The sequence below is a fragment of the Budorcas taxicolor genome, chromosome 22, assembly GCF_023091745.1.
Source record: "Budorcas taxicolor isolate Tak-1 chromosome 22, Takin1.1, whole genome shotgun sequence".
NCBI classification, from domain to species: domain Eukaryota; kingdom Metazoa; phylum Chordata; class Mammalia; order Artiodactyla; family Bovidae; genus Budorcas; species Budorcas taxicolor.
Window position 1 is genome coordinate 53,412,891 of NC_068931.1, and position 21,778 is coordinate 53,434,668.

At 39.1% G+C, this 21,778-nt stretch overlaps 1 protein-coding gene across 1 annotated transcript in view; it reads left to right on the forward strand.

Moving 5' to 3' along the window:
• DCC (DCC netrin 1 receptor) overlaps positions 1-21,778 on the forward strand; it is an 827,169-nt gene that overhangs the window by 711,770 nt on the left and 93,621 nt on the right. Inside the window, exons 22-23 of the mRNA XM_052660382.1 lie at positions 9,472-9,537; positions 18,653-18,815. Of these exons, the coding sequence (XP_052516342.1) occupies positions 9,472-9,537; positions 18,653-18,815 (229 nt within the window). The remainder of the gene's footprint in view (positions 1-9,471; positions 9,538-18,652; positions 18,816-21,778) is intronic.

Sequence of the window (21,778 nt, forward strand, 5' to 3'; positions counted from 1 at the left end):
AATAGCTCCACAAATAATGAAGAGGCTAGGCCAAAGTGGAAATGGTGCTCAGATGTGGATGTGTCTAGTGATGAAAGTCTGATGCTATCAGGAACAATATTGCATAGGAACCTGGAATGTTGGATCCGTGAATCAAGGTAAATAATTTGACGTGGCCAAGCAGGAGATGGCAAGAGTGGACATCAACATCTTAGAAATCAGTGAACTAAAGTGGATGGGAATGGGTGAATTTAATTCAGATGCCCATTATATCTACTACTGTGGGAAAGAACCCCTTAGAAGAAAGAGAGGAGCCCTCCAAGTTAACAAAAGTCCAAAATGCAGTACTTGGGTGCAATCTCAAAAACGGCAGAATGATCTCAGTTCATTTCCAAGGCAAGCCATACAAATCACAGTAATATAAGTCTGTGCCCAACAGTGATGCCAAAGAGCTGAAGTTGACTGGTTCTATGAAGACCTACAAGACCTCCTAGAATTAACAGAAAAAAAAAAAAAAAAAAGATGTCCTTTTCATCATGCAGGATTAGAATACAAAAATAGGCAGTCAAGAAACACCTGGAATAACAGGCAAGTTTGGCCTTGGAGTACAAAATGAAGCAGGCAAAGGCTAACAGAGTTTGTTAAGAGAACACATTGATCATAGCAAGTACACTTTTTCCAACAACAAGAGAAGACTCTACACATGGACATTACCAGATGGTGGTACCAAAATCAGACTGATATGTTCTTTGCAGCCAAAGATGGAGAAGCTCTATATAGTCAGCAAAAACAAGACCTGGAGCTGACTGTGGCTCAGATCATCAGCTCCGTATTGCAAAATTCAGGCTTAAATTGAAGAAAGTAGGTAAAACACTAGACCATTTGGGCATAACCTAAATCAAATCCCTTATGATTACACAGTAGAGGTGATTAATAGAATCAAGGGATTAGATCTGGTAGACAGAGTGCTTGAAGAACTATGAATAACATTGTACAGGAGGTGGTAACCAAAACCATCCCGAAGAAAAAGAAATGCAGGAAGGCAAAGTGTTTATCTGAGGGAGCCTTATAAATAGCTGAGGAAAGAAGAGAAGCCAAAGTCAAGGGAAGAACTGAAAGATATACCCAACTTCAGAGTTCCAGAGAATAGCAAGGAGAGATAAGATCTTCTTAAATGAATAGGACAGAGAAATAGAGAAAAACAATGTGATGGGGAAAACTAGAGATTGCTTCAAGAAAATTGGAGATAGCAAGGGAACATTTCATGCAAGGATGAGCATGATAAAGGACAGAAATAGCAAGGATCTAACAGAAGAAGAAGAGGCTAAGAAGACATGGCAAGAATACACAGAAGAACTATACAAAAATAGTCTTAATGACCCAGATAACCATGGTGCTTTGGTTACTCACCTAGATGTGGATATCCTGGAGTGTGAGGTCAGTTGGGCCTTAGGAAGCATTGCTGTGAGCAAAGTTATTGGAAGTGATGGAATTTTAGCTGAGCTATTTAAAATCATAAAAGATTATGCTGTTAAAGTGCCGAACTCAATACGCCAGAAAATTTGGAAAACACACCAGTGGCGACAGGACTTGAAAAGGTCAGTTTTTCTTTCCAATCCCAAAGAACGGCAATGCCAAGAATGTTCAAACTACTGTACAGTTCCACTCATTTCACATGATAGCAAGTTCAGTTCAGTCACTCAGTCGTGTCTGACTCTTTGCGACCCCATGGACTATAGCACACCAGGCCTCCCTGTCCGTCACCAACTCCTGAAGTTTACTCGAACTCATGTCCATTGAGTCGGTGATGCTATCTAACCATCTCATCCTCTCTAGTCCCCTAATCCTCCTGCCTTCAATCTTTCCCAGCATCAGGGTCTTTTCAAATGAGTTCTTCACATCAGGTGGCCAAAGTATTGGAGTTTCAGCTTCAGTCCTTCCAAGGAATATTCAGGACTGATTTCCTTTAGGATGCACTGGTTGGTTCTGCTTGCAGTCCAAGGGACTCTCAAGAGTCTTCTCCAATACCACAGTTCAAAAGCATCAATTCTTCAGTGCTCAGCTTTCTTTGTAGTCCAACTCTCACATCCATACATAACTACTGGAAAAACCATAGCTTTAACTAGATGGACCTTTGTTGGCAAAGTAATGTCTTTGCTTTTTAATATGCTGTCTAGGTTGGTCATAACTTTTCTTCCAAGGAGTAAGCATCTTTTAACTTCATGACTGCAATCACCATCTGCAGTGACATGATAGCAAGGTTATGTTCACAATCCATCAAGCCAGACTTCAGCAGTACATGAACCAAGAATTTCCAGGTGTACAAGCCATGTTTCAAAGAGACAGAGGAACCAGAGATCAGATTTCCAACATTTACTGGATCATGGAGAAAGCAAGGACATTTGAGAAAAACATCTACTTCAATCCATTGACTATGCTAAGGCTTTTGATTATGTGGATTACAGAAAACTGTGGAAAATTCTTAAAGAGATGGGAATACCAAACCATCTTACCTGTCTCCTGAGAAACCTGTATATGGGTCAAGAAGCAACAGTTAGAACTGGACATGGAACACAGACTGTTTCAAAATTGTGAAAGGAGTACATCAAGGCTGTATATTGTCACCCTGCTTATTTAACTTATATGCAGATTACATGATTCAAAATGCTTGAATGGATGAATCACAAGCTGGAATCAAGATGGCTGGGAGAAATATCAACAGCCTCAGATATACAGATGACACAACTTTGCTGGTAGAAAGTTTAGAGACTATTGGTGAAGGTGAAACAGCAGAGTGAGAAAGCTGGCTTGAAACTCAGCATTCAAAAAACTAAGATCATGACATCCAGTCCCATCACTTTGTGGCAAATAAAAGGAGAAAAAGCAAAAGCAGTGACATATTTTTTTGTGTCCAAAATCACTGCAGTAGTGACTTCAGTCATGAAGGAAAACTATGACAAACGTAGAGAGCATATTTAAAAACAGAGACATCACTTTGCTGACAAAGGTCCATATAGTTAAAGCTATGGTTTCTCCAATAGTCATGTACAGATATGAGAGTGGGACCATAAAGAAGTTTGAGCCCCAAGAATTGATGCTTTCTAACTGTGGTATTGGATAAGACTGTTGAGAATCCCTTGGACTGCAGGGAGAGCCAATCAGTCCATCCCAAAGGAAATCAGTCCTGAATATTCATTGGAAGGACTGATGCTGAAGCTGAAGCTCTGATAGTTTGGCCACCTGATATGAAGAACTGACTCATTTGAAAAGACCCTGATGCTGGGAAAGATTGAAGGCAAGAGAAGGGAGTGACAGAGGTTGAAATGATTAGCATCACCAACTCAGTGGAGATGAATCTGAACAAACTCCGGGTGATAGTGGAGGACAGAGGAGCCTGATGTGCTGCAGTTCATGAGGTCACAAAGATTAGGACATGGCTTAGCAACTGAATAACAACAATACAGCCTCAGTACATGCTAGTGGCCCTTGTATATGAAGTAGTAATATTATACTTTCTTTTAATCAGTGAACTTTCTTTCATGTTAACTTGAAAACAATGTGTTGAACCTGAGGAAAGGATGAAAAGAGCTTATTCATTTTTCTGTTAATATATGTTTGAAATATTCTAGGCATAGGCTATGATTTTGCTTCCCAGTTTTCATACCTTTTTTCAAAGTCAGCAGGGTTACGAACACTTAGCCACATTTTTCAGCCTCTGGAAAAGCATCTACTTTAAATATATCTCAATATGATCTGTGTACTGAGCAGTAAAATTATATTCACATGGCATCAATGCATTATCTTTACGCAGTGGTATACAAGACAGAAAATCAATGCACTTCTCTTCATTATCACCAGAATTATCTTCAAAGAAACCATTTCTAAGATCAAGATGATATCTCAGTGCTCTGTATCCTTGGGAGGATATATATTGAATGAATGTTAGACAACCAGTCTGTTCATTTAATTTAGATTATGGCCCATATCTTGGGATTGATTGTGTGAGTTCCATTCTGAAGGACCCTCTGTTAACTTCAGTCAGGAAGAATGGATTAAAAATAGATTAGAACTACCACATTCAGCTTTTTCTATGTCCTCTGCAGAATAATTTTCCATTCACTCCTTTCTGAACTTATAAACATCCACTCAGAAAAACCACTCTAGAACTAAATTCCAGTTGAATTAATCTTTTCTACAGACTTTGTTTATTTATTTTTTGGCTCCACAATCACTGCAGATAGTGACTGCAGCCATGAAATTAAAAGACGCTTGCTCCTTGGAAGAAAAGCTATGACCAACATAGACATCATATTAACATTACTTTGTCAGCAAAGGTCTGTCTAGTCAAAGCTATGGTTTTTCCAGTAGTCATGTATGGATGTGAGAGTTGGACTATAGAGAAAGCTGAACACCAAAGAATTGAGGCTTTTAAACTCTGGTGTTGGAGAAGACTCTTGAGAGTCCCTTGGACTGCAAGAAGATCCAACCAGTGCATCCTAAAGGAAATCAGTCCTGAATATTCCTTGGAAGGACTGATGCTAAAGCTGAAACTCCAATACTTTGGCCACCTGATGTGAAGAACTGACTCTTTGGAAGAGACCTTGGTGCTGGGAAAGATTGAAGGCAGGAGGAGAAGGGGATGACAGAGGATGAGATGGTTGGATGGCATCACCAACAGGATGGACATGAGTTTGAGTAAACTTCAGGAGCTGGTAATGGACAGGGAGGCCTGGTGTGCTGCAGTCCATGGGGTTGCAGAGTCAGACACAACTGAGCAACTGAACTGAACTGAGGTGCTAAACAATTTTACCACAGGGAATATTCTTCATCTGCCCATATGTACTAAAACTTCGTGTCTGATGTAAACATTACACTGCTTAAGTTTACACACATACACACACTTCAGTACAAATATAGAAGCAATATTTTAAGTAATAATGGAAGAATAGGAACATAAATGTAAACATGTGTAATAGTAAGAACTTAAAGTATGTTTGTTATTAACACATTACAAAGTGTTCCCAGTTTAGTCACTTATCAAGTGTTGAGAATATGGTATAAATGTCACTTTGGTAAGCACCAAGAAATGTAATAATGAGCACACATCCCGAAGGAATTCATGTTACCTCTGCTCATTTTTCCCTCAATCCAGAGAGTAGCTAGTAGGAAAATCATGGAGACTAACTTTTATCTAAGGGAGTATGTTTCTCTTGCCAAAATAAAATGATCTATCCCTTAAATAAAGCATAGAAAATAACTCTTGGGGTTCATGTTTGGGAACACATGTAAGAATTAAAGATTTTAAAATTAAAAAAAATAAAAAATTAAAAAATAAAAAGAAAATAACTCTTTAAGTGACTTTAGCATTTATACTATTTAAAGAGTATAAACCAAGTGGAGGAGCATACATTTTTTGGTTTGGGCCTCCCTTAGAGGTACATCAATACAATAAAGTTAACCCTGTATAAACTATTTTTCAATAACTTGAAAAAAGCCCCAGTCTTCCTCTTTTCAAGTCAAATATGGGATCATTTCTTTTCTCTTTTTCTTTCTTCTTTCTGAAACCAGAGAAAGGTGGTTTGCTTCAGTTATCAAAACTTTCTGAAAGAAACGGATTTTTGGATGAAATCCGTGGTTGGTTAGGAGATTCAGTACTCTATCATCTTAATTCTGTTCCTCACCCTAATTTCTATTAGGAAATTTGGGTACAGAGTAACACAAGAGTTCTTCTTTATATTCTTGAGAATATAATACTATATTTTTATAGTACATTTTCATTCCTGTTGTTCATGTAAAACCGTGTTACTAATGCCTTAATGAGAAAAGAAACTACACAGCTCTAGTTTTTTTAACTATATGGAGCTTTATTTGAATAATTTGTAAAAATTTATATACATTGAAATATATTACTTCCACAGATGTTGTGTTTAAATATCCATATATTCATTTATTTATTTGTAATTTTTAATTTTGAAAAATGTTAGAGATTTAGTACCATAAGCAAAAAAGGAGTTGATGATTTAAGATAAATTTAATTGTGGTACGTATGAGGCTAAAAATAATACATTATCTTTTATTTGCATGTACTTCTTTTAAAAATACTAGATAAATGAAAAATATTTTCACTGAAACATAATAGTGATTTATAGTAATAGTAAATCAATTTAGTGATAGTTATTTTATAGTAGGAATTAACTTATTCTTAAATCTTTAAAGTCAGAATAAGTTAAAAACGATATGATATTAGCTAATATTAACCGCAAATAGTCCTGTATAGGATTTGGATTCAATGAGCCAATGCTGTCTGTCTTGGCAGGTTCTATATCTAATAAATCTTTTTATGCTACCCCTCCCATGAGCATCTAGGACTATGCCTTGCCTATAGTAGGCACTTAGTATATTTTGAGTTGAATTATTATCAGTTTTATGCTCCATTAAAAAATTAAGACCTCTGGGATTGAATAGTAGTTTATATCTTTGCCTTTAAGTGACTTTTCATCTTCCAGAGTCTAATTAGGTTGCTCTTTCCCTTAATCAGTGCTTATGAAATTCACCAAGTTTACTAAATGCATCTAACGTTTCAACTACAGCAAAAAGCCCTTTTGGCATGAGAAACAGTAATAGTCCAGTGTTTCATCTGACAATTTTGTGATTCCTGCCTTAAGAGAGCAGGATAATCTTATGTTTTTAACTTGTTATTTGTGGTGAATAATCTGCCTGCTAGTGCAGGAGATATAGATTCCATCCCTGTATTGGGACGATCCCTAGGATGAGGAAATGGCAACCCACTCCAGTATTCTTGCCTGGAAAATTCAGGACAGAGGAGCCCGACAGGCTACAGTCCAGTGTTGCAAGGAGTCTGACATGACTGAGTGACCGAACATACACACACACATTTACCCAATTTGCCCATAAAAAGACTTCTTGAGTTTTAAAAGACATGTTGTAAAGGACAAAAACATAGAAGCACACAAAGTGATATTTGATTCCCACATCTTTAAATAAAGAGATCTCAGACTCCAATATCCCGGAAACGAGTTTTGTGTCTCTTTACTGAAGAGGTGCCAGAAGTCTTAAATCACCATGAATCTAATCTTGCTTGTTGATGATATCAGGTTTCTTTAAAGCATTTCCTGTTGGATTTGTTAAGAGTTACTTAATTTTCTTTCATGATATCCATCTAATTATAACCAACAAAATATTAACTGATGTCAGTATCCTAGATTATGTGAGTAGAATGCTCAAGTTTTCAGCTGCTCTGTTGCTTCAAAAGTATTTTGAGTTCCTTTATCTTACACAGAGCTCTAACCGTATGACATCTGATATTCTTCAACATATTGAAATTCACCATGTAATCAATAGCCTCGCTGAGTCTAAAGGGTGCTATACCCATAGAGATTTATGTTTAAGTAATGTATGGATGTGCTCAGGGGCTTGTTTCTGCATCTTCCCACAAACTAGCTGGGAGAGTAAGAAACTTCATTAAAAAGACATTTGTCAGGATGCTAGAGGATAGGAAAAATCCTCCACAGGCTATGTACCTAATTTCCAGCCAATACAGAATGACTCCCAACAGGAATCATTTATTGCTTTAATGGCTTAAGTGATGGGGCTGTTAGCTTCTCTTTTGGCTGACTGCTTTGCAATCTAGTTGCTTTCAGATGTGTGAAAAGGCATCTTAATATTCATAGAGAACTTCTGTCTCACTTCATTTCTTCCAACCTTGATCTATCAGTGTCCTGTGAGCAAAGCTTATTGAAACCGCAGATGTGTCAGAGTTAACACAAACCAGGTACTTGGGGAAAGGGTTAGGCTTATCTGTGTTTCAGTCATCGCCCCCCAAGATGTTTTCACAATTGCTGCTTATTTCATTCTTTTTTAAGTCACTCAGTCAGGATCAACTGTTTATGACCCCATGGACTGTAGCCCATCAGGCTCCTCTGTCCATAGGATTTCCCAGGCAAGTATATTGGGGTGGGTAGCCATCCCCTTCTCCAGGGGATCTTCGTTACCCAGGAATCGAACCTATGTCTTCTACATTGCAGGTGGATTCTTCACCATCCAAGCCACCAGGGAAGCCCAGTCACCACCATTCCTCCCTGCCTCACACACAGGAGCCTCCATCCTAATTCCCACTTGTTTATATAGAGTCATTGACCAGCAGATTTTAAACATACAGATTTATCCTGGAAACAGAATATAATGTCATTGGATTAATTTATCAGTGCTTATTGGAAACTTAACACCCTCATTTCAGCTCTGACTTGACACTGAAAGAATTTTTTAAAAAATTATGAATGCATGGTCTGGTAACAAGACATTTCTTCATAGTTCTTTTGCAAATAAAATGATAAGCTGTTGGAAAAGCTGTAGTTAAAAGTGCTAACTACAGAAAGTTTGGTATGCACAGGAATGTCACAGGAGCAGGACTTGGAAGTCTTCAAAAAAAAAAAACACGAAACTGTACATCTGACAAAAACAACAAATGTTATCCTAGCTGGCTTCCTCAATATCACCCTCTGATGATAACCACTTTCAGAAATCACACTCCAAAGTGAATAAAGAATTATCTGCACTCTTGTGTTTACGTAGAGATTCAACTCCCAAATGTTTTTTTTTTTTCCTAATAGATATTCTGGAACTCAAAATCTAATCAAATAATTACAGTTCTACAAACATACCAATAGAAAAGGGAATTACCTGTAGTGAAAAACTATTAATTAAATGTGAATGATAGTGTAATTACTTCTGGTTAATGTCTGGCTCAGTTCTCTTAAAGACTACTTTTGTAATTGTTGAACACCTGTTAGAAGGCAGTGTTTCCAATAAGGTGATGCTCAAGAAACCTTGTTTCTTAGTGTGTTTGTAAGAAATAGTCAGACCATGTGGATTGTGACACACCCCCTATTTATTCCATATTCAATAGTTCATTCTCAGGCACCTACTTGTCATATAATACAAAGACAACTTAAAGCCCACTTACAAGGCAAAAAGTGCTGTCCCCTTGTAAAGTAGTAATGCTGATTTGCCACAGAATCATGTCCAGTGGGCAACAGTGTAGACTAGACCCCGTGAAGCAAGGAGTAGGTGGGCTCTGTCTTTCTAGGAGCCAACACCCCCATTCCTTCTGTTCGGAGATGTCCAAGACAGCAACACTTAAGACTAACACTGATGTTGTACCTGTTGATGGCCTGTTAACAAGGACACTGGAGGGAAAAAAAAAGAGGAAGTGACGGGTCAGCTTTTCAGTGTGGAACTGAATTTAGCTTGTTTAGAAGAGTATTTTCATGACAGATTTTTCCCACATATAGAAAATAACATTTTCTTTCAAAGTATAACGGTATCACTATTTTCAGGCTGTCTCTGAGGTAGATGAATTAATCTTACTCCATTGTTTGTATATTTTTAAATACTATTGTTGTTTGCTTTGTTCCACTTGTGTTTCCATGTTATAGGTCCACTAACATTCTGATATATTTTCCCAATGAACAGGTCGCCATGGAGATGGAAGTTATTGGCCAGTTGATACGAATTTGATTGATAGAAGCACTCTGAATGGTAAGTATATAAATTAGATTCTATTGGATTAGTCATATTAATTAAAATGGTTAATTCTAGCATGTCTGAGGCAAATTTTCTATTGACTGCAAGTGCCAATATCCTCAAACTTAGGGTTTTAGTGGGGATAATAGAAGCATGAAATTATTAATAAACCTGGAGTTTATTTCGCCAGGAGACAATGGCAATGAGAGCTGACAAGTACACAAAACAGTCAGTTAGAAAAGCCTGGACATAGAGAATTTTATAAATGATGCAGGGCTGTTAACTATCTCAGTTTGAAAGTACTCTGTGTATTTGAAATATTTCCAAAAATGAAATTTTATTAAAGAGAGGTGACATCAAAAGTACAGCAAGCTGAAACCCTTTCAGTTTCATAAACTGAAGTTACTAGGACTTTTTAAAGAGTCAGAGTGCCAGGAAATTAAGAGGCAATCTGTACAGACAATAGAGAAGGAACAATTATTTCCTCACTGTTTCCATCACTGCTGAACAATGGTTATGTATGTTACATTGAAGCAAATGTAAGCCATGAACACAAAACAATATATTTCTTAAATGGTGTGTCCTAAAGAACACTTGACTTCACATTCCAGGATGTCTGGCTCTAGATTAGTGATCACGTCATCATGATTATCTGGGTCATGAAGATCTTTTTTGTACAGTTCTTCTGTGTATTCTTGCCACATCTTCTTAATATCATCTGCTTCTGTTAGGTCCAGACCATTTCTGTCCTTTATCGAGCCCATCTTTGCATGTACTGTTCCCTTGGTATCTCTAATTTTCTTGAAGAGATCTCTATTCTTTCCCATTCTGTTCTTTTCCTCTATTTCTTTGCATTGATCGCTGAAGAAGGCTTTCTTATCTCTTGCTATTCTCTGGAACTCTGCATTCAGATGCTTATATCTTTCCTTTTCTCCTTTGCTGTTCACCTCTCTTCTTGTCACAGCTATTTGAAAGGCCTCCCCAGGCAGCCATTTTGCTTTTTTGCATTTCTTTTCCATGGGGATGGTCTTGATCCCTGTCTCCTGTACAGTGTCACGAACCTCATTCCATAGTTCATCAGGCACTCTATCTATCAGATCTAGGCCCTTAAATCTATTTCTCACTCCCACTGTATAATCGTAAGGGATTTGATTTAGGTCATACCTGAATGGTCTAGCGTTTTTCCCTACTTTCTTCAATTTGAGTCTGAATTTGGTAATAAGAAGTTCATGATCTGAGCCACAGTCAGCTCCTGGTCTTGTTTTGGTTGACTGTATAGAGCTTCTCCATCTTTGGCTGCAAAGAATATAATCAATCTGATTTCGGTGTTGACCATCTGGTGATGTCCATGTGTAGAGTCTTCTGTTGTGTTGTTGGAAGAGGGTGTTTGCTATGACCAGTGCATTTTCTTGGCAAAACTCTATTAGTCTTTGCCCTGCTTCATTCCTCATTCCAAGGCCAAATTTGCCTGTTACTCCAGGTGTTTCTTGACTTCCTACTTTTGCATTCCAGTCCCCTATAATGAAAAGGACATCTTTTTTGGGTGTTAGTTCTAAAAGGTCTTGTAGGTCTTCATAGAACCATTCAACTTCAGCTTCTTCAGCGTTACTGGTTGGGGCATAGACTTGGTCTAGTCAAGGCTATGGTTTTTCCTGTGGTCATGTATGGATGTGAGAGTTGGACTGTGAAGAAGGCTGAGTGCCAAAGAATTGATACTTTTGAACTGTGGTGTTGGAGAAAACTCTTGAGCATCCCTTGGACTGCAAGGAGATCCAACCAGTCCATTCTGAAGGAGATCATCCCTGGGATTTCTTTGGAAGGAATGATGCTAAAGCTGAAACTCCAGTACTTTGGCCACCTCACATGAAGAGTTGACTCATTGGAAAAGACTCTGATGCTGGGAGGGATTGGGGGCAGGAGGAGAAGGGGACGACCGAGGATGAGATGGCTGGATGGCATCACGGACTCGATGGACGTGAATCTGAGTGAACTCCGGGAGATGGTGATGGACAGGGAGGCCTGGCGTGCTGTGATTCATGGGATCACAAAGAGTCGGACATGACTTAGTGACTGAAATGAACTGAACTGAAAGAACACTAATCTTGAACAGAAATGCCCAGTGCAACAACTAAAAATACTGCAAGTGAAGTCGCTCAGTCGTGTCCGACTCTGTGACCCCATGGACTGTAGCCCACCATGCTTCTCTGTCCATGGGATTTTCCAGGCAAGAGTACTGGAGTGGGTTGCCATTTCCTTCTCCAGAGGATCTTTTCGACCCAGGGATCAAACCCAGGTCTTCTGCATTGTAAGCAAGATACTTCACCATCTGAGCCACAAGGGAAGTACCCAGTAAAATTTGAATTATTTCTAATTGCCTAAGAGCTGAGTCAAAGAAAAATATTGCAAGTGATTACCATCTCAATATATGCAGGCATCTCAATGTACATATCCATAGGTAACTAGAAATAATTCAAACTTAACTGAACCTCCTGTATTTTTAATTATTAAATCTGGCAAACCTAATTTTGGATCAGTACCAGGTTTAAAAGTTTGGTACTGACTATTTGAATTTGCCCTTCAAAAGAGAATGAATTCCCTAATGAGAAGGAAACCTTAGCCCAAATTTGACATGAACAGATAAGTCAACAGATAAGAACTTTTCTTTTCATAGGAGTCAGACTTCAGATGAAGAGAATGACAGTAACTTAGAGAAATGCATGTCATTGTATTTTTGTTTTTACTATTTAAGATTCCTAGTGAGAGATATAATTGTATTTAAATTTGATCTGATATACATTATCTCACAGGAGAGAGTCATGAAGATAAAATAGATAAATGACATCCAATGACTTTGAGCCATTTTACATAGATTATTCAGAGAAGGCAATGGCACCCCACTCCAGTACTCTTGCCTGGAAAATCCCATGGATGGAGGAGCCTGGTGGGCTGCAGTCCATGGGGTCGCTAAGAGTCAGATACGACTGAGCGACTTCACTTTCACTTTTCTCTTTCATGCATTGGAGAAGGAAATGGCAGCCCACTCCAGTGTTCTTGCCTGGAGAATCCCAGGGACGGGGGAGCGTGGTGGGCTGCCATCTATGGGGTCTCACATAGTCGGACACGACTGAAGCGACTTAGCAGCAGCAGATAGATTATTGGCATTATCCCTTCTCAGATTTCTGCCTCACTTAATGATGTTTTAGGCATATCCTATTAAATGAATGGTATGAACAAAGTACCTGAAACATTTCTAGAAATCCCACTGAAATAACTAATTATTACAGGCTACATGATTAATTAAGGTGATTTGATAACCTCAGAGAATAGATGGTAGAGGGCATGCTTAATCTATTTCCTACTCTTTTTGCTATCCAGTAAATGATGAAAAATATTAGTATGTAATTTGCCTTTAGCTTGTGCTCTTATATGCAAGTCAGCAAAGGCATTTGAAAACTCTACCTTCCTAATTAAAATTCTGCCAACATCTTATACCATAAGAAGAGGGTATATTTTCAAATTATATATACAAATGACACCTTAACTGATAAAACTCTAACACCCGCCCCCAACCTACTGATGCAAAGTAGGCTGCCTCAACAAGAACACTTCAAAATCTTGAGTTTTTGAACCTCACATACAATGAAAATTTCATACATCTCCTTATGTAGTGACAGAATTATAGACGTTTCCTATCTCTCCTTTTACTTGCTGGATTCATCCTTCAAAGGATTGTAATAGAATAATGGTTTACTGTCAGAATACTCAAGCCAATTGCAAATAAATTTAGAGCTTGCTAATCATTTACTTTCCCTTATATGTCACTCTTTTAAAAGCAACTCTCTTGGAACTCAAATAAAGAAAAACAAAGCTATAGTTCATGTTTATTCTTGAAGTTGGAAGCCCTTAATTAAATTGAGGAAACTGAAGAGGCTTCCTAAATTATGTTCTGATGACAGGTAGAATCAAAGATAATATGTGGTGATATGATAGTATTTTACTTTTATGATGCGTTCAATTTTATGGTTCACCTTCTTACAGCAGGAGAATCTTCAACTTCTGAAAATGTGATTTTGTAGTTTATATTTGTCTGAAGGATAACAACAGTGAAAATTACTTCAGTTCAATTGTTTTCTTGTGGGGGAAGATAAATCACCAATTATGTTGGTAGCTTTTTCCATAGTTTTCAAAATTAATAATATTGGTAAAGAAATCTACAAACCCTACAAGAATGCTGTTATATTGACTTCAACCTTTGAAAACTTAATTAATTTGACAGATGTGATACTTTGGTGAAGCATTATTTTAAAATTAATGTTATTGATTAAATTTTTAGTATTTAGAATCATATTTCGTATTCTGCAAAACATGACTTAAATGCTGTGGTTAGGAGAAAAAAAACATGATTTGCCCTCCAGTTTTGAAAACCTTTCTTTATTTAACTCAATAGCATTTTAACTAATCTAAGTAGAGTATATAGAGAAGCTCTTTCCATACTTGCATGAGATGGTCATTCTGAGGTTGGTAAAGTATTACAGGGCACCCAACAGATACCTTAATGCCAAAAGAAAGGTCCAGAAATAAAATTTTACACTCAATTCCTTGATGTAAAGATAATTGGAGCATCTCAGGGGTCTCAAGTTCTAGTCTACAAGAGGCTCTGCCCACCTACTATCTCAGTTCAGCTCAGTTCAGTCGCTCAGTCATGTCCGACTCTTTGCGACCCCATGAATTGCAGCACGCCAGGCCTCCCTGTCCATCACCAACTCCCAGAGTTCACCCAAATTCATGTGCATCGAGTCGGTGATGCCGTCCAGCCATCTCATCCTCTGTCATCCCCTTCACCTCCTGCCCCCAATCCCTCCCAGCATCAGAGTCTTTTCCAATGAGTCAACTCTTTGCATGAGGTGGCCAAAGTATTGGAGTTTAATGTTAAGGACCTCAGACTAATCCCAAACTCCAGAGTCACTAGAAGTGACTCTGTCATGGTTTAGAAATGTGTGAATCCAGCCACTTAAATTTTTGGATCTCAGATCTCATGAGAACATAGGCAGTGTTCAGCTCGATCAGGATTTCCCAACCACAGAACTATTGCCATTTGGGACTGAGTAACTTGTTTGTCGTTGGGCTTCTCCTATGCACCATAGGATGTTTCTCAGCATCCCTGGCTATTATCCACCAGGTGCCAGTAGTGATTCCTTCCACTCTGCTGGAACAACCCAAACTGGCTCTAGACATTGCCAAATATCTTCTTGGGGGATAAAATCGCCCCAGTTTAAAAACCACTCATCTTGATTAGCAACCTCCAGAAGTAGTTACAAGGTACATGGGTCCCTTGAGAAGCTCTGCAAAACAAGTTTTCCATTGTCAATAAGCATTGGGAAACTCATTTGATATCGACTTCTCTTTGGCCGGGTCCCCACCTTCTACCTGAATACTTAGAGCACTAGTTTTGAGAGAGCGTCTCTGCTCACTGTTTGTCCTTGATTCAGTGATCCCCACTCCCAGGCTTCAGATTCCATCTCTAGGCCAGCTCCCACAGTTACATCTCTAACACAGACCTTCTAGCTGCCTCTTCATGATTCATCGTGAGACCTCAATTCGAGACTGAACCTCTCTTCTTGCCCCACTGAGTCTGCCTGCACTTTCACCCTCTCCCCAACCCTAGACATCAGGACCATTGCTGAGGCCTGAGCCTTCCTTTCTGTCCTCCCCCATGTGCAATCCACCTTGTTCATTTCCTTGCCAGTTCTACCGCATGGTGTACCTGTCCTCTCTGCTTGACTGAAATTGCCACCATCTCAGTTTAAGGGATCGTCTCCTCTTAACCTGGCAAACTCAGTATCCTCTTAGCTGGTCTCTGTTTTTCCACCACCAAGCCCTCTCCATGCAGAGGGAAGAGATATCTTCTTAGAACAAATGAAGCCTGTCACTTTGCTGAAAACTCTTAAACCATTTGTAGCTTTACCGAGGATGATTGAATTGGATCTACAGGGCTCATATGAGCAGGGTCTTGTTTATCTTTCCTGCCTCATTTTGTGCCATTTCCTGTTTGTTCCCCATGTTCCACACACACACACAGTCTGCCGTTAGTTCCCTCGTAATGGAACAAGAACTAACTCCTAGCAATACTTTAAAATTCAGCTTAAATGTCACTTTTATAATGAGGTTTTTCATGACCTCCATCTTCTGTCAGTGACCTCATATTATATCTTCATGTTACATCTTTTTACATGAATTCTTCTTTAAAGTACCAACTATACAGGTAATTTTATATATATATATATATATATATGTGTGTGTGTGTAAAACAGTGAATTGAATGCAACGATTATGCCTCTATTTTGGGGTGGGGTGGGGATGAGCAATCATTATTCTAATTTGGGAATTATTCTCAGACCACATAATATATAAGACTATGGCATAAAAGGAGATCCATCCTGAGTGTTCTTTGGAAGGAATGATGCTAAAGCTGAAACTCCAGTACTTTGGCCACTTCATGGGAAGGGTTGACTCATTGGAAAAGACTCTGATGCTGGGAGGGATTGGGGGCAGGAGGAGAAGGGGACGACAGAGGATGAGATGGCTGGATGGCATCACGGACTCGATGGACATGAGTCTGAGTGAACTCTGGGAGATGGTGATGGACAGGGATGCCTGGCGTGCTGTGATTCATGGAGTAGCAAGAAGTCGGACATGACTGAGTGACTGAACTGATGGCATAAAAATTATTATGAAATCATATGTGTATATGTGGTCCCATAAATAGCTTTTAGTGGTTTCATAATCTGGCTGTTGTTCCTTCTCTCCTCTTCCAGAAATATATCTCAGAAATGGAGCTTTTGCATCTCTCTGCTATTAGCTATGCCTTGATCCCAAGAAGAAATCTGACATTCTGTTCATATCACCATGACGCGCACATAGGGTACATGTTTCAGGAATGGAAGACAGAACATTTAGCACATAGGAATTTTTTTTTTTCCTTCTCTGGTCCAAGCAATTCCAATTTACATGGTCTTAAAAAATATTCACCCAGTGTTACTGCCATGTATGACTCAAACTAAGTTTGTCAGAAATGGTGAACTGTTAAATTTAAAGTAATAAAATCCATGAGCTCCCCAAATGCCTCCATTGTATGCTGTCATATAAAAGGTTAATTTATACCAATCAGTTAATTTATTAAGAACAGAAAGGGCATATTGAGGTACAACTGCAACATGATTTTTTCAGTTGTAAGTAAAACTAACAGAAAGTTCTGACCTTTCGTTACTTGCCTCACTCCTTTGTCATAAAGGAAAAAGTTGCTTCAAGGAAACCTTATTTCTTTCATTTATAATCAGAATCTTTTAACAGAAAGTACTATGTAAAGACTTGATGAATTACCCACCCCTAAGATTCAAATTATATTGGTAGCATTTATTTTTTTCCAATAATATTGAGTCAACAATAATTTATTTAAAATTAGGTGACTATCTTTAAAAAAAAAAAACCCAATGACTCCTAGATAAGTTATCAAAAGATAGTATTTCACTTTTGAGGCAAGTGCTGGGTTATTATATTCACTTGTGAAAACAAGTTACTATATCTTTCACATTGAATATTATCTACAAGCTTTCTAGAAAATTTAGAGTTTAGAAGTCCGTACCAAAAGTATACCAAATGGTATGGTAGATTATTAAGTTAGGCAAAATTCTCTTTAATATTTCAGCAGTATAGTGATATTATAAGCAATTACTCTGTGTAGGGCACTTAGAGAATTGTTTTGCATGTATTTTTTCTAATTGTGACAGTAACTACATAAGTAAATGTTATTATTTCCATTTTACAGATAAAGGCACAAAAAAGCCATTTAAAGGCTCATTAGTCACGCTTGTTTATATAAGCAAATTATCATTTTGCTATTTTCACTTAAATATTGTGTGCCATGAGGTACAGTTGCAAAACAGGAAAAAAATAGATTAGAGCTTTATGGCACTCTTTCCAAGCCTGTGGCTGCTTTTAAGTAGGATTCATGCACCCTTGACAGGTTGAAAATTAAATGTGCTTTATAGATAACTGCTTTAAAGGAATGGAAAGTGTGAGTGATGGGTGTCAAACAGTTTGTGTTTCACAGCATCAAATAAATAATGGTTTCTCAGCCTGTTCTGATTCGTGTCATGGTGGAATTCTTATCACCCAAAGCAGCATGCTTCCCATCCTCCCCATTTTCTGTTCCCTGTGAAAGCTGAATTATATTTTTTCATTGAGATATAATTCACATACCATAAATTCACCCTTTGAAAGTACACAACTCAGTGATTTTTAGCATTTTCACGAGGTTCTACCGCCATCACCACTGTCTAGTTCTAGAACATCTTCATTACTCCCAAGCGAAACCCTATACCTTTAAGCAGTCTCTCGCCGGTCACTTTTCCTCACATCCACTGGCGAACACTCAGCTACTTTCTGTCCCTATACGCTTGCCTATTCTGGATATCTCACATAAATTGGTGTTTAGTTGCTGAGTTGTACCCGACTCTTTTGCAACCCCATGGACTGTAGCCCACCAGGCTCCTCTGTCCGTGGGATTTTCCAGGCAAGAATACTGGAGTGGGTTGCCATTTCCTTCTCCAGAAGATCTTCCCAACCCAGGGAATGAACCTGAGTCTCTTGCATTGGCAGGTAGACTCTTTACTACTGAGTCACCAGGGAAACCCACAGTATCATGTAAGTAGAATCATATGTGGCCTTTTGTGTCTGGCTGCTTTCACTTAGCAGAACAACTTCAAGGTACATGAATTTTGTATCATGTATTAGTATTTCCTTTCTTTTTATGACTGGATAGTATTCTATTGTACGGATATATCTTATTTCTTCATCCATTCATCAGTCGATGGCTCTGGGGTTTCCCACTTGCGGCAATTTTGGCTAAGGTAGCTATGAATATTCCTCTGTAAGTTTCTGTGTGGACTTGGTTTCATTTATCATGGGTAGATAATTTAGATCTTTCCTGTCATTTTTTCATTGCTTTCCCCACCCCCCCAGCTTCAGGAATGCCCAGAACAATAGGAACTCTGAATCCTTAGCCAAGCGTGATATGCCATCGGCTGCCACATGTCCTTAAACTGATCTCCATTTGCCTGTCTTTCCTCAGAACCACCCATTGGCAAGATGCACCCCCCACATGGCAGCGTCACTCCTCAGAAGAACAGCAACCTGCTGGTGATCATCGTGGTCACCGTTGGCATCATCACAGTGCTCGTGGTGGTGGCGGTGGCTGTGATTTGCACCCGGCGTTCTTCAGCCCAGCAGAGAAAGTAGGTTAACAGCTGATTGCCAGAGAAAAGTCACGGTTTGACCTGAATGCCATTTTTTTTTAATGTTTAAATTTTTGGCTGCCACTGGTCTTAGTTGCTACATGCAGGATCTTTACTTGCAGCATGTGGGATCTTAGTTCCCTGACCAGGGGTCGAACATGTATCCCCTGCAATGGAAGCATGGAGTCCTAACTGCTGGACTGCTAGGGAAGTCCTGAATGCCATCTTTTTGAGTTAGATTTTTGATGGCTCTCTTCCTGTGCACATTCATGACTCACCATGCATTCTTTATCTCCTCTCCTGACCTGGGCAAAAATCTTGCCTTTTGTCCATTCTAGGCCCATAAAATAAGTGGGTGAGGAAAAGGCTTGCAGACGTAATAGCAGAATCCACCTGGACGAACACTTTGCATGTCTCTTTGATTTTACTTCTTTTTTTTTTTTTTTTTTTAAATTTTGACTGCAATGGGTCTTCGCTTAGTATGCTCCTCCCTGTTGGTAGTGTGTAGGAGCCCAGCAGTTGTGGCACACGGGCTCTCTACTTGTGGCACATGGGTTTCTCTCATTGCGGCATGCCAACTTAATTGACCTGTGTGGCATGTGGGATCCTAGTTGGCCAACTAAGATGCAGGGCTCGAACCTGTGTCCCCTGCATTGGAAGATGGGTTCCTAACTGCTGGGCTAGCAGGGAAGGCCCTGATTTTAATCCTCGAGACCAGATTCTTATGTTCAAGTGAGGGTAGCTATTCCTTAAGGAACACTTAGAGAATGAACTTCACCATGTCCCTACTTATGACTCTCTCTGCAATTATGGATGAAAGGTTGGAGATGTGTGTTCATCTAAAAGTACTGATTTATCCTTTTGACGTGGAGGTTCATAGGCATTTAGTCAGTGCCTGTCACATGAATGATTGAGTGTAGAATAGTTAATAAAGTCAGCATAGTTACAATGCTATGGTGTGTGTATTTTGGAGGCAGTAGTTAGGATGGAAGAGAGATTCCAGAAATTCAAAATGATTCAGATTGCCTGGCTCTGGTTGACTTTCAGAAATTAAAAATTTTGAGGGTCTTAAAAATATTTTCATATCATGCACCTCTAGGTAATAATATATACGAGAATGATACATCAAAGTACAAAGTTTGAAATGGAAAAGAAGTTTGATTCAGCTTATCGCCTCCCAGCAGTACTGTCTAACCAGCATATTTACCCTTGTACCAGCCAGTTGTGGGAACCAGCAATAATCTTCTGGTTGTTTTATGCCTCTTTGCCTGTCTAGCACTTTTCAAATTCAGCCTGATACGGTTTTTCTCGCCTGTGCTTTTCTCACTGGATTGTCTATAGTAGGCTCTTCCCTTAATTTTTGTTTGTTTTTGGCCTGAGGCATGGTGCTCTGCATGCCTGAGGCATGGGCTCACAGGTGGCTGGTGTGACAACTACGTATAACACACATTGCTAGAGAAAGATTCTCTAGCAAATAATTTTCTGTCTTTCCTGGCAAATACCTCAGCTTTTCTCTCTTTTAAAAAAATCCTATGATCCTGTTCGTTGATTTCTACTGTATTTTCTAGCATTTTTAAGTAAAGTATTTAGTAACAATATACAGGAGGATTTCCATAGTATAGAAAGTAAAATAAAGATATAGAAGCAGTCTTTGCATTTCACCTATTTAGATGGCATGTCAAATTTTATATCCAGCTGCATTCATTTGACTAGACTGTCTTGAAGCTGATGATAGCTGGTGTGCAGGTCCATTGTTCCCCAATAGGAAACCAGACAGAGTGAGATTTACAGGATAGCTCTCCTGTGTAAGCTTTCCGGGAAGTCTTAAGGCTTCCCAGGTGGTTCAGATGGTAAGGAATCTGCCTGCAATGAGGGAGACCCAGATTCAGTCCCTGGGTTGGGATGATCCCCTGGAGAAGGGAAGGGCCACCCACTTCAGTATTCTTGTCTGGAGAATTCCATGCACAGATGAGCCTGGTGGGCTACAGCCCATGGAGTCACAGCGAGTCGGACAAGATTGAGCAACTAACACACACAATCACAACACACACAATCACAACACACACAATCACACACTGAGCTTCTAGAGTGCTGGGCACTTAGTAAGCTTCTGGGGGAAAATCACTGTGATTGAGTAAGTCATTGAACAATCTCTTGGTCCAGCAATCCCAGGAAAGGGCTTTTGTAAACAAATCACAGTGGAAAATCAAAAGATTCACTGAAATGGATGCAAGGAGGGTGGTGGTTTCAGACCTTACTTCATGCCAGTTTTAAAAACATGGAGGCATTCACTAAAACTAATTGAATGAACTGAATCATCTGAAGTGTGGTATTTTGTCTTCATCATGTTCATCGCTGTAAGAAGAATGTCTGAGGGTCTTACTGATTCGATGAACTGGATTCCTGAGCCTATCTTGTTTCTCCACAGAGAAGAATGCTAGTCTTCTCCATATTACAAATGTGAGATTTGATGCTATTTTGAGAAACTCTCAAATTGTCCTAAACCACACCCTAAGCACTTTGTTAGGAACTTAAAGGATTTTTTTTTTTAGGAAGAGAAGAGGCTGAACCCTGGAGTGGCTTGTTTATATTTTAATTTACTTTTTGAATTAATTAATTAATTTGGCTGTATCAGGTTTTAGTTGCGCTACGGGGAATCTTTGTTGCATCCTGCATGGGCTCAGGAGTTGCAATACACGGGCTCCAGAGGACAGGGGCTCAGTGGTTGGCGCACACAAGCTTAGTTGTTCCAGATCATGTGGGATTGTTTTTTCAAAAGTTAATTAATCTGTTTATTTATGGCTGCACTGGGGTCTTCGTTGGTACCCTTGGGCTTTCTCTAGTTGCGGACGGTGGGCTACTGTCTGGTTGCAGAGCACAGGCTCTTCAATGTGGCTTCTCTTACTGCAGAGCATGGGGTCTAGGCACACAGGCTTCAGTAGCTGTAGCATGAGAGCTCAGTA